The sequence below is a fragment of the Rhinoraja longicauda genome, chromosome 7, assembly GCF_053455715.1.
Source record: "Rhinoraja longicauda isolate Sanriku21f chromosome 7, sRhiLon1.1, whole genome shotgun sequence".
Classification (NCBI taxonomy): domain Eukaryota; kingdom Metazoa; phylum Chordata; class Chondrichthyes; order Rajiformes; family Arhynchobatidae; genus Rhinoraja; species Rhinoraja longicauda.
The window spans coordinates 66,396,034-66,409,072 of NC_135959.1; the positions used below are offsets into that span (position 1 = coordinate 66,396,034).

Consider the following 13,039-nt stretch of genomic DNA (forward strand, 5'->3'; position numbering starts at 1 on the left):
AAAAAGTACAGTACTATTTATATTGGGTTTTAATCAGTATTTGCCTCATCCAGCATTGTTAAAAACAAAATATATTCCACTATGAAGCAAGTAATTGAACAATTGAAACATCTGTTCACATTTTAGGTGCTAAGTTAGTCCCCTATCTAATTTTTATGATTATGTATTGGAGAATTCACTGTTGCAGTTGAATTACATTTAGTATTTGATTTAAAAGTGATTAAAATTAAAAATGATATGAGCAAAGTTTGTGTTAATGGTCCAATTTGAAATCTTGCTTATTTTCTGAAACTAACCTCAATGAGTTACATTGAAAATAGTTAAAACATTATCTGATTTTGAAGCAAGATCCTGGATAAAAAGCAAGGAAAACGGAAGTCAATTTTGATCAATACATTTCCCAGATAAATAGGATCAATAGATTTCCCCAGATAAATGGATAAATAATAGCAAGCACACAAGGCAGACAGGCACAAAATCCTGCAGCTTTGCTATCCCAAAACTGAAAATGGCTTCATCTCAAATTCAGTCATTTACTGGCTTCTCTCAATTTACAAAGCGTCCATACCAATAGTTTGGGAATTTGCATCTAACAGGAGCCATTGGCGAGATGTAATTGTGACTTTAACATTGTTGAGCTTTTTTGGTATAATAGATCTGTATTACGCTCAGCTCTATAAAGCACGTAACCTAGCCAGAAGAGCTTCTACTTCAGGAACAGCATCACTCTTAGCATTGGAACTAATAGCTTTCATTTCCTTCTTCCCGATGTCCAAAACAGCATGTCCCTCCCTTTTTCTGACGACTTTGCTCCTTGCAGTAGATGAATGAGCCTCTACTTCATAACTGAGCTCCTTGCCGATTGGAATTCTTGTTGCGTTTAAGAGGATATTCTGGCGAGAACGTGACCTTTCCATTTGTGCCTTTTGATTTTCTGCAGTGAGAAAGAATTTAAAGGGATATTAAATCGCAGAACTGCGTTCAACGTATTAAAAAAAAAGCAAAGAAATTAGGATCAAACAACATGCATGCAGCAGGGAAGAAAACTGTAAACGTGACAGAAACTAGATGAAATGTCAATTAAATATCACCAGGTGAGTGGAGGGTTGATATCACAAATCCGATTATTTTATTTCAGAGGTTTGTCCCTCATCGAGTGGCTCGCAAGAGAATGCTTCCACTGCAAAAATGCTCCTCTGGTAAATTGATTGGCATCCATACTAACATCTACATGTTGAATATGGTGGACATATGATAGGACGAACATAATAAAACAATGATAGCACCAACTTCCAAACATAACTCCGCAACTGAAGATAATTTGTTTCGCAACTGCAAGGTTTTTAAGATTTGCCTTTGAATCTTAAAGGGTTAGAGATCTAACAAAAGCAAAATTTAATTTTGATACATAATCCATTCTCTATCTATCAGATATCTTTGCAGCATGTTACTAATGGGTGACAGTGATCTTGACTTATCACACTTCCTGTAGAAGTCAGCTGTACAGTTAATGATTAAATGGCTTTGGCTGATTGACTTTCCATTGGAGCAAGAGACAGAAATTTTATCTGCCAGCTTGCAGACATCTAACAAACATTATGAATGATCCTCTTTCACATCTACAACTATAAAAAACGGACACTCCATATTCATGTAACCTTCAGCATAGCCTGAAAACTGCTTCAACAAACTTGACATGACATTTAAAGTTTTTGGTTATTCTCTGAAAGATGTTCTATCATCCAAATAGTAATGACTTTGGAACAGAAAGCAGTCACTCATGACGGTATGTTTTATGTGAAAGCTGAAAATTCCTACAGAAAATAGCTTGTACTTTAAAAGGCAACTGCTGAAGATATTTACCGCACTGTCATTTCATGACCAGGGGGTTCGTAGTGATGGATGAGTACTTTACTCAGTAGCTTGGATAATCTTGGCAAACCTTTGCAGTATGATCATCTTTAACCCAGAAGGAAATAAATAAATGCCTTTTCCAAAACTCCATCGCCTTGCTAGTTATCGATATATTACAGTTACTTTTTTGGTGGGGAGTAAGCATTAGCCATAAAGGGGTTTGGGGGAGCAGCATGAAATACTGAACTGTAATGCACTGCCATCTGCCAGGATAACTCCCCTCACGACATCAGTGAAGTCCTCCTCTTTGCACTTATTCGAGCGTATTCAGGCAGGAAGGAAACACACATGTGTTCCAGATGTGCTCGTGCATATTTACATATTAAAGATGGAATCTCTATATTTTTGAAGATTTATTATCAATAATTCCAGTGAGTTATCTTCAATTGATTTTGATTGAACAAATAATATTAAAAATATTACAGCATTGATGTTGACATTACAAAATCCCAAGAGGCTACATGGCCCATTCCAGCTTATATTTCTGATGTCCTTAAAATGGCAGCGCAACGTAGCCAGCTGGACTCTTGCAGATATTTTCAAATAAAAGCTTCTGTTTGGCATTTTGAAGACAATTTAATTGCAGGATTCTACAATTATTTGTCTCAGACTTTCTTTGGATAGAATTAGAATGCTGTAATTTTTCAAGCAGTAAAATATTCGCAAGGAAAAAACAAAACAACCTTATGAAATGGCACTTTACTTGTTGTAGAGGAAGAATAAAATAACATTATGCTGTTCACCTGCAATTCATGCCTGGAATGCTAATTATTATTGTGTAGATTGTGTAAAATCTATTTCAATTTCTCTTCACATACTGCATGCTGATTGTTAAGACTGGCATGGATTTTGCCTGGACCAACATTTGATATTAGAAAGAAAGGTTAGGCATCATCAAGGGACTTTAATTATGCAAAAGCAAGCAAAACGAATTTGATCAGAAACAGATAGGAAGCTTTTATTCCTCTCCGACAGCTGAGGTTAGAAAAACATTTATGTTAATACTGGAGCATCTGCTGATTACATCTGAAGCTGTGGGACACTGACATTAAATCACTGAACCATTTTGGCAGCTTCTAGGTTCTTCAGCTCTACAGGGGCCTAATTTCACTGGTAATTTGCAAAAGATTTCACCAAAGTTTGACAGACAGCCAAAAAAAAACTTCATCATAGAAAGATATTGTTGGCCATTTAAACATCAGACAATTAAAATACGAAATTTAAAAATTGACCAAATGGATTCAAGTCTTCATAAATTGCTGTACTTACCATATCATTAAAATATCAAAAGGTCCTTTAAAAGTTAGAACACAGTTTGTTGATGACCTCATGCAGTTTAAAAAAAATAAGATTTATGATAATACATTTTGCACTTGTTTAGAAAAGGGCTATTTTACTGTCTATGACAAATCTGGTACTTTCATCACATCTTCAGAGAGGATGCAGAAATCCACAGGCATTTTTCAAAAGATTAGAATATGAAAAAGCAGAGAGAATTGCATTTAAATACAAAGAGCATTTAAGTTGAAAGTTGCACCTATTATGACTAAACAAGAATAAACCCAGAAAATTAGATTGGATTGCAAATCCAAGTTCCCATTGGAGCCATGTGAAAACAATAAAGTTCTAGTTTAAACATCTCTTGTTCAGGATTAATAAATTTAGGGTATTTATTCACAAAATGCTGGAGTAACTCAGCAGGTCAGGCAGCATCTCGGGAGAGAAGGAATGGGTGACGTTTCGGGTCGAGACCCTTCTTCGACCCGAAAGGTCACCCATTCCTTCTCTCCCGAGATGCTGCCTGACCTGCTGAGTTACTCCAGCATTTTGTGAATAAATACCTTCGATTTGTACCAGCATCTGCAGTTATTTTCTTATACTACTTAATAAATTTAGGGAATTAGTTGGAACAATTAGAATGCTGTGATGCAAAGTTATGATCTTTATCATAATATATAATTATCACAGTAACATATTGCAAAAGTCTTTGACATTAGATTCAACTTAAAGAAATAGGCAGATTACATGTTTTTAATAATCACCAAATGTAAATAAAACAAAAAAATCATAAATTTTGTAAAAACTGGTAGTGTGCACACATCAGCTGTAATATATTTAGGTAATGATGCATGTAATAAAGATCAGAAGAGATAACAGCTTATTTTTCTCTCATGCATAACAGTTTTGGATAAATGGCAAAAAACAGTGCTGGAGGAACTCAGTGGGTCAGGCAGCATCTGTGGAGGGAAATGGATTGATCCCTTCACAGATGCTGCCTGACCCGCTGACTTCCTCCAGCATTTTGTTTCTGCAGTCTCTTGTGTCTCCATTTGGAAATATGGCAGCATGAAAACCTTACCGTGCCGAAAAATCAGGTTGCTGATCTGCCTTCTAAGTTCATCGAAGCCAGAACACAAGAGATTAGTTCAACAAAATATTGTTTTATACAATGGACTTCATACATGATTAATGTAGACTTCCAATCTGGTCAGAAAGCAATTTTAACAAGCATTTCATCTGGGTCATCTGATATGCATGAGCCTGTTAAAATGAGAATTTACTTTCTTTTCGTTTTGGAGAATGATCATACGGCAGCTTGTGCATCTAGCCCCACCTGTCCCTGTTCATAAGTTCATAAATGATAGGAGCAGAATTAGGCCATTCGGCCCATCAAGTCTATGCCACTATTCAATTATGGCTGATCTATCTCTCCCTCCTGACCCCATTTTCCTGCCTATTCCCCATAACCCCTGACATCTGTACCAATCAAGAACCTATCCGTCTCCGCCTTGAAAATATCCATTGACGGCCTCCACAGCCTTCTGTGGCAATGAATTCCACAGATTTGCCGCCCTCTGACTAAAGAAATTCCTCCTCATCTCCTTTAAGGTCCTTACAAGGTAAAATGCAACTACTCTCAGCTTTAGTAGCAACAATGAATGGATCGACTGGAATTTTGCAGGATGAGAGGGGATCTTCTCGAAACATATAAAATTATTAAAAGACTGGACCGGCTAGATGCAAGAAAAATGTTCCCGATGTTGGGGAAGTCCAGAACTAGAGGGGTCACAGTGTAACAATAAGGGGTAGGCCATTTAGCCAAAGAGTTGTGAATCTGCGGAATTTTCTGCCACAGAAGGCAGTGGGGGCTAATTCACTGGATGTTTTCAAGAGAGAGTTGGATATAGCTCATAGGTCTAACGGAATCAAGGGATATGGGGAGAAAGCAGGAACGGGGTACTGATTCTGGATGATCAGCCATGATCATATTGAATGGTGGTGCTGGCTCGAAGGGCCGAATGGCCTACTCCTTCACCTATTTTCTATGTCTAACATTGACAATATTTTATAAAATATCACCATTATTCTAGGATATTAAAGAATTAAGTATGGAAATTAAATTTGCATTTGATGTGAACCAAAAGTAAACGTGGAGCATTTTTGAATATAATGTCAAAAATACATTATGAGGAACAGGATTGAACAAAAACATGCTTGTAAATATTCTATATAATACCCCAACATTTAGCTCTCATCCCAATATTTGTGTCAGTATAATCACAAAAATGTTCAAAGTAATTTGATAAACAACCCACAGCCAGCAAACTCATCCCTGTTCAGAAAGTTCTCCTGCTAGGCCTCACATCTCACCTCACCATTAAAAATGTTGGCAAGGGGCTGATTGACGCTGTTGGAAAGCATAGGTTATTATCAGCATAAACATCACACTCTAAACTTGCAGTAAGGAACTATCTATGCTCATGGTGACCCATGATAAAACATTGCAGTTGCTTTACTGGATGCCTCCCCTCCCCAGTCTGAATCTGGATGATGCTAATAATCTTCTCATCAGGTAGAGCCATGTGAGATAAAGCTTACTGGGACATAAAAGGGCAGGAAAAGCCTTGCCCACAAACCTGCTGAGAAAAAGTTAAACAGTGAATCCAAGATCACAACAGAAAATGATGCAATTACTCGGTGGGTCAAGCAACATCTGAAACATTAACTCAGTTTTCTGCTTCGTACAGCACTGCATTAACCTCCTTACTATCTCCAATTATCTCCTATTTTCTGATTTCATTTTAGATGTTCAGCATCTGTCGCATTTTGTTTTCCAGGCTAAACGAAGGTTCAGTTGGCTATTAAGTCTGTGAAAATCATGAATGCTTTTGAATCATCCTGACTTTGAGGAACATTTCAAACCAAATTCAAAATGAAATAATCTACTGAAAAAGGTGATAAAAATTAAAAACTGAAACACGATAAACTCAAACAATTTTCCACCAAAATCAATGGGACTACCTTCCATATCAGGCCAAAGCAACGTCTGTTGTTTCAGGGATATAAACTTTGGTGTGTATGACAATAAACTAAACTAAACTAATCAAACAATTGTCTTTAAAAAAGAATCTCAGGCAAATGAAAAGCTGGATATCTCTCTTTTGTCATTATTGTTTCTTTAATCCAGTGCAAGAAAAAAGTGCATATTTTTTGCTTGATTTTGAATAATGTTCAATTTGTTGACATTTGCATTTGACTTATCAACCCTGATCAAGTTTAAACTATGTATCTATGTATTTATGAAAGTGGGACTTGGGCACTAATGTTGGAACAGGAAGGAACCATATCGATAAGATGGGCTCCTACTGAATTGCAATAGAACTGGTGTCCCAGCAGGTAGGGATGTTTCCCAACATAGCATGTAGTGGAGGAGGAGGAGGAGGCTAGATGGAGAAAGCTGCAAGAACTGAAACAAACCTTAAATATGAAACAAACTAGAAAGACAAACTGAGCAATGTGAGGACAGAAGTTGGGAGTTCTAGTTACTGAAAATAAATTAAAAATTGAAAAGTTCCACAAGATGTCCATGATAAAACATACATGTGGGAGGCAATAATACATCACAAAGAACCAAATAAAGTCAGAATTACTGAGAAAAATCAGAACTAGGATGTAAACACTGCAAGACATAAATTTGAAAAGAGGAGAGTGGAAAACGGGAGGGTGGTTTAGCTGTTCTTGTTAGAAATAACACAACAGTAGCACAATGAGGCATAGTTATATGCAAAACATAAATATAGAACTGAGGATCGAATCATATCAAGCTGCTGATCAGTTAGAATTAGAAATGAGGTGGCAAAAACTGCATACAAGGAAAAATTATGTTATGTAGAATTTTAACATGAGGGATTTCAATAATCCTAAAAAAAATGTTTGTCTAAGATGTCAACTAAACCCCAAAAAAGTTGATGGAGACAATTCCATCCAACAAAATGCACAAGATAATAAGTGTAAAACAACCAATGTCACAGAATGAATTAACGACTGGACTCTGACAGTGGAGGAGGCTCAGGGCAGAAAGGTCAGTTTGGGAATGGGTGGGGAGTTCAAGTGTTTAGCAAACGGTGGACTGAGCAGAGGTGTTCAGCGAAATGATCGCCGAGCCTGCGCTTGGCCTCACTGATATTTAGGAGCTCACACCTGGAACAGCAGATACAGTAGATGAGGTTGGAGGAGATGCAAATGAACATCTGCCTTACCTGAAAGGACTGTCGGGGTCCTTGGACAGAGTTGAGGGAGGAGGTACAGAGACAGTTGTTGCATCTCCTGTTGTTGCAGGGGAAAGTACCTGGGGAGGGGTTGGTTTGGGTGGGAAGGGATGAGTTAACCAGGAGGTTGCGGAGGGAATGGTCTCTGTGGAAAGCGGAAAAGGGTGGAGCTGGGAAGGACATTGTTCTTCATGCTGAGAGAGATGCCAGGAATGGTCAGGATAATACAAAACTGGTAATAGCAAAGTAGCAAAAATCTTTAAACAATAACTTAGCTTCACTATTGACCAATGAATTGCAGTCCATGGACATGATACAACAGTACGGAATAAAAAAGTAATAAACTCATCAAGCTGTATTTCATTTTGATTGATGAAATTTTAAATGATTAAATTCTGAGATTAGAGTTTTACATCCATGGATTCCAAATGAATCTAGGTAATAGATAGCAATGAATCTGTTAGGCATTAACTAGTTCTTTAGTAAAAAGTGCAGTGTGAGAGAATTTAAATGCTAGTTTTAAGAAAGGATATAGAATATCTCCAAGGAACGATTAGTCAGACAACTTAAAATTGGCAGTTGGAAAAAGATAGTTCCAATAAATGAGAATAAAGAAAACTATCTGGAAATTTGAAATGTCATGATGACTACTCAATATGGGCTTCAAAAGCTAAAGTCTTGCTTCAGCACCTTTATTAAATCCTTTGAAGAGATAACAAAGAAAGTTCGAAAAAAGGCATTGCAGTAAATGCAGACATCATGGTTCGAAGACATTATGCTTCAAAGAGGTTTTAAGAGTCTCACAGCAGTCTAGAATTCAACAGATCATAAGGATTGCTCAAGCACCAAGAAGCACAAATTGGAATGATAGTATTTGTGATACAACTATTGTCACTCAAGCAATGCCCTTGCTGTTGTATAACAACCATCTATTACTGTTCTTGACATTATGGCAACATTTGAAACTGGGCCACCTGGTCATGGAACAGATGCCTTTTGTTTTTCAAGACTATTTTCAATTTCCCCCAATTGCTACAATGGAGTGGGCTTCCAATAACCGTTCTGCAGCAATTTACATTCACAAACACAACACTTTATGTACAATTCAATGGCTAATGCTGCAATTGTAGCACTTGGCATATCTCTAGCAACCTCTACCTCCAGTACCTCCTCCTTCGACTCTCTCCAGGGACCCCGAGTCCTTCAGGTGAGGCAGAGGTTCATTTGCACCTCCTCCAACCTCATCTACTGTATCCGTTGTTCAAGATGTGGACTCTTATACATCAGCGAGAACAAACGTAGACTGGCCAATCGTTTCGCTGAACACCTTCGCTCAGTCCGCCTGGACCTACCTGATCTCCCGGTTGCCAAACACATTAATTCCCTTTCCCATTCCCACACTGACCTTTCTGTCCTAGGCCTCCTCCAATGTCAGAGTGAGGCTAATCACAAATTGGAGGAACAGCATCTCATATTTCGCTTGGGCAGCTTTCAACCCAGTGGTAAAAATGTGATTTCTCTAACTTCAAGTAGCCCTGGCATTCCCTCTCTCTCCATCCCTCCACCACCCAAGTCGCACAAGGTCTCACCTAACAAACTGCTAACAATAGCTTGTTTCCTGTCATCGTTACTTCTTTGCATATCTTTTGCATTTGTTCTATATCTCTCTACATCACTGTCTATATCACTTGTTTCCCTTTCCCCTGACTAGTCTGAGAAGGGTCTCGACCTGAAATATCACCCATCCCTTCTCTCCAGAAATGCTGCCTGTCCCGCTGAGTTACTCCAGCATTTTGTGTATATCTCTAGCAACCACCTTTGAGAAGCAGAATCATCCAACTTATATCCTTCAGTTAAGGTGCACCGTGGGAATTTAAGTGGGAGTTCACAGACTCTTGCAAGTCAGAATAATTCTCCAGCCTCATCTGTTAGGTTACCCTGTTTTTTTGCGGACCTCATTTTTTCCTTCCTGTCAAGCCTATCCTTGTCCACCAGAGATGCTGCCTGACCTGCTGAGTTACTCCAGCACTTTGTGTTCTGCCCCTAGTGTAAGTAGGTGATTGGAGAATCATGGGGGTGTTGATAGCACAATGATAGCTCCATGGCAAAATGGTCTCTTATGTTGCACTTTCTATGGTAAATCAGAAGATGCGCACCCTACAGACTTTTGCATTGCCTGTAAAATTCATCCATCACCACATTATTTCATTCGTTATGTAAGGAGTTGAACTAAATATCATGTGTTTATAATAGTGAACAAAAAATTGGAAGGTGTTTGTAACTGAAGCATCAAAGAAATGGTAATAAGCAACACATTCATTTGGCCTAAGAGTGGTTATTAATTTGTATGGAAGAGCAAATCAAGAGCTCATCACAGAAAACACTAATAAACAAATAAATAATTTGTTTCTAGTAACATAATTAGGTGCCAGAAAGGTCTCAGACATACGCATAGAGTCATAGAGTGTGGAAAAGACCCTTCGCCCAACTTGCCCACGCCGACCAACATGCCCCATCTACAATATTCCCACTTGCCTGCGTTTGGCCCATATCCCTCTAAACCAGGGGTCAGCAACCTTTTTTTGTAAAGGGCCAGTTTGAAATCATTTAGGCTTTGCGTGCCCAGAGACAAAATCGAAGATATTATGTTGGTACTTATACAACAAGGAAATCAAACACGATTTTATTAACTCACCATCGGTAAACAGTTTTCCTTGCTTAGCGAACAAATGCACCACTCGGAAACTTACTTTGGTTGCAGCCTAATTTTCATTTGCTATTTCTTTGAAAAAATTCTGCCGTGATGAGATATTACGTTTTAAATTTTTAATTTTTCTGACCGTTGCTTTCCTGAGAGTTGGGAATATCGTGATGAGTGCTTAGTCTAGTAATGTTGACGTATATTGTATTCTTTTAGCATCTATCGTGTCACTGCAAAATCAACACAATGCTGTCATCTAATTCGGCAACAAAATAATCCACACTCCACTGTTCTTTAAAAGCACGACATTCCAAGTCTACTTTTCTCTTCTTTTCTTGTTTTGACATGATGGGTATAAACTGGTTAAATAATTTTTAAAAGTGGAATGTAGTTGTACAGAGAGGAGTGTAGCACTCCAAACGCTCTCGAGTTATATTTGGTCACTGAGCGCCTTCAGTTTTGTAGTGCGCAATGCGAAGCGATGAGAACATGTCTAATACGTGAACGATAGGTACACAATATGTAGACAATACATAAACGAATGATCTTGGCTGTGTTCCAATAAAACTATCTATGGTCACTGAAATTAGAATTTCATATCATTTTAACGTCTCATGATATATTATTCTTCTTTTGATTTTTTTAACCTTTTAAAACTGCAAAAATACTTCTTAACTCACGGGCCGTACAAAAACAGGCGGATTTGGCCCGTGGGCCGGAGGTTGCTGACCCCTGCTCTCAACCGATCCTATCCTGGTACATGTCCAAATGATTTTTAAACATTGTCATCGTACCTGCCTCAACCCTACCTTCTCTGCCAGCTCGTTCCATATATCAACCACCAATTGTGAAAAAATTGGCCTCTCAGGTTCCCTTTAAATCTTCAAGGAAATGTTGGCACTCCAAGGAATAAAATCCTAACCTGCCCAACCTTTCGCTATAGCTCGGGCCCTCAAATCCTGAGATACTAAGATGTATTGTAACAGAAAACCTGAGAAAAAGTACCACTGGGCATAATTTTATCCCAAAGTAATTGCTTTTATAATCTAATCAGGGATAAATTGCTTTGATCAGTGATTTGTATGCAAAACAAAAACAGGTATTTCAACTGATCAAAATTTTCAGCTAAATTTCTGTATCCAGAGACTGGTGAGTATGTGGAACTTAGCAACACAGGCAGTTATTAAGGTAAATAGTACAGATGCACCAAGAAAAGAATCGGAGGGAGAAGTGAAGAGGCAATTGTACTGAAAAGAGTGCACATGACACATTTAAGGAATAAATATCAACAAAGATTGCTTGGTCCGAATAGGCCTATACGTTCCGCATGTAGATTTAATTCAAAATAAATTGCAGTGAATGCCACGTGAGGGATAGAGTAATCTTTCAAAGACAAATAGTTCAGCTCCATTGTCTGTGTCAATTTCTAGAATGGATTCTGCACAAAATAAGCAAGGCCAGGAATTTTGCATCCATTTCATCCTCAGAAAAGAGAACTCCAAGCAACTCTGCTTTCAAACAGATGTTTTGAACAGTGAACTTTATACCTTTCTGAGACGATGATATTGAATAGTTTAGTTTAGTTTAGATACAGTGAGGAAACAGGCCCTTCGGCCCACCGAGTCCGCACCGACCAGCAATCTCCGCACATTAACACGATTCTACAACTAGGGACAATTTACACATACACCATGCCAATTAACCTACATACCTGTACGCCTTTGGAGTGTGGGAGGAATCAGAAGATCTCGGAAAAAACCCTCGCGTTCACGGGGAGAATGTACAAACTCCATACAGACAGCACCTGTAGTCAGGATCGAACCCGGGTCTCCAGCGCTGCAGGCACTGTAAGGCAGCAACTCTACTGCTGCTCCACCGTGCCGCCCAGGTGTTGCATAATTACTTTCCAAAAGCTGCAAAATCTAATTGATGCCCTCAGATGTTAGTTGTCAGATGTCCAGCTCAAATAACATTACTATATCAAGCTTTTAAACAGCTATACTCCCTGTTTTTGCATGCTCATGAAGTTATCAAATTTAATGACTTGACTGTTCAAGTATTTGTTGAAAATTTATCTTTGGACTCAGAAAAATGCCACTGTTTTCAGAAGGTTCAGTTACTGCAGAAAAGCCATAAAAGCTGCTTATCTACGGCACTCAGTTCCCACCTCAGTGGTGCATCTGGGTCAGTTTTAGAACAATACAAAAGTACCATCAGAGATAAGCCAATAACTTTGTGAAATAAAGTTCTTGTGGCGCAGCGATTAGGCCCGAAATGAAGGCGAGGAGCCAGGTGCTTTGGGAGGAATTTTATTTGCTGTCATTCTCTTGTCCAGATGGGTCTGCAAGAGAACGATCGCGCCTAAACCCCTGGCATTTATCCCTGTAGCTAGGGGCCGCCCCCGGACTAGTCCATTCCCGTGCCGAAGGATTCGATAATGGAATGGCCCGACCCTTGGGAGCCGCCACATTTTTTAATTAAAAATATGTTTTTTTGTGCTTAAGAGGCTACTTAAAAGTGACCTAATTTATTTTGACAGACTTCTTTAGAACCATTTTTAATCAATTTGTATGGTATGCAAGTTCCGGTGAAACTACCCCAATAAAAGTCTTAAAACGTAGAACAGGACAGTATTGGATAGGGCCTTTGGCCTATCTTGACTGCGCCGACCAAAACTAATTCCATCTGCCTACAATAGTCTGTACCACTTTATTCCCTGCCTGGTTATGTGCCCGTCTAATCGTTTCTTAAACATTGCTATCGTATCTGATTCCAGCACCTTTTGGCGCAAGTTCCAAGCTCCTTCTCACTTTAATTCCATGCATTTTAATATGTGGTATTTCCACCCTCTGAAAATCTATGTCTCTTATAATTT

The 13,039-nt window shown here is 38.6% G+C and overlaps 1 protein-coding gene across 1 annotated transcript in view; it reads right to left on the reverse strand.

Annotated features, from left to right (window-relative positions):
* Window positions 1-674: 674 nt before the first annotated feature.
* LOC144595583 (protein diaphanous homolog 3-like) overlaps window positions 675-13,039 on the reverse strand; it is a 321,554-nt gene continuing 309,189 nt past the window's right edge. Inside the window, exon 30 of the mRNA XM_078403147.1 lies at window positions 675-934. Coding sequence (XP_078259273.1) covers window positions 675-934 — 260 coding nt within the window. The remainder of the gene's footprint in view (window positions 935-13,039) is intronic.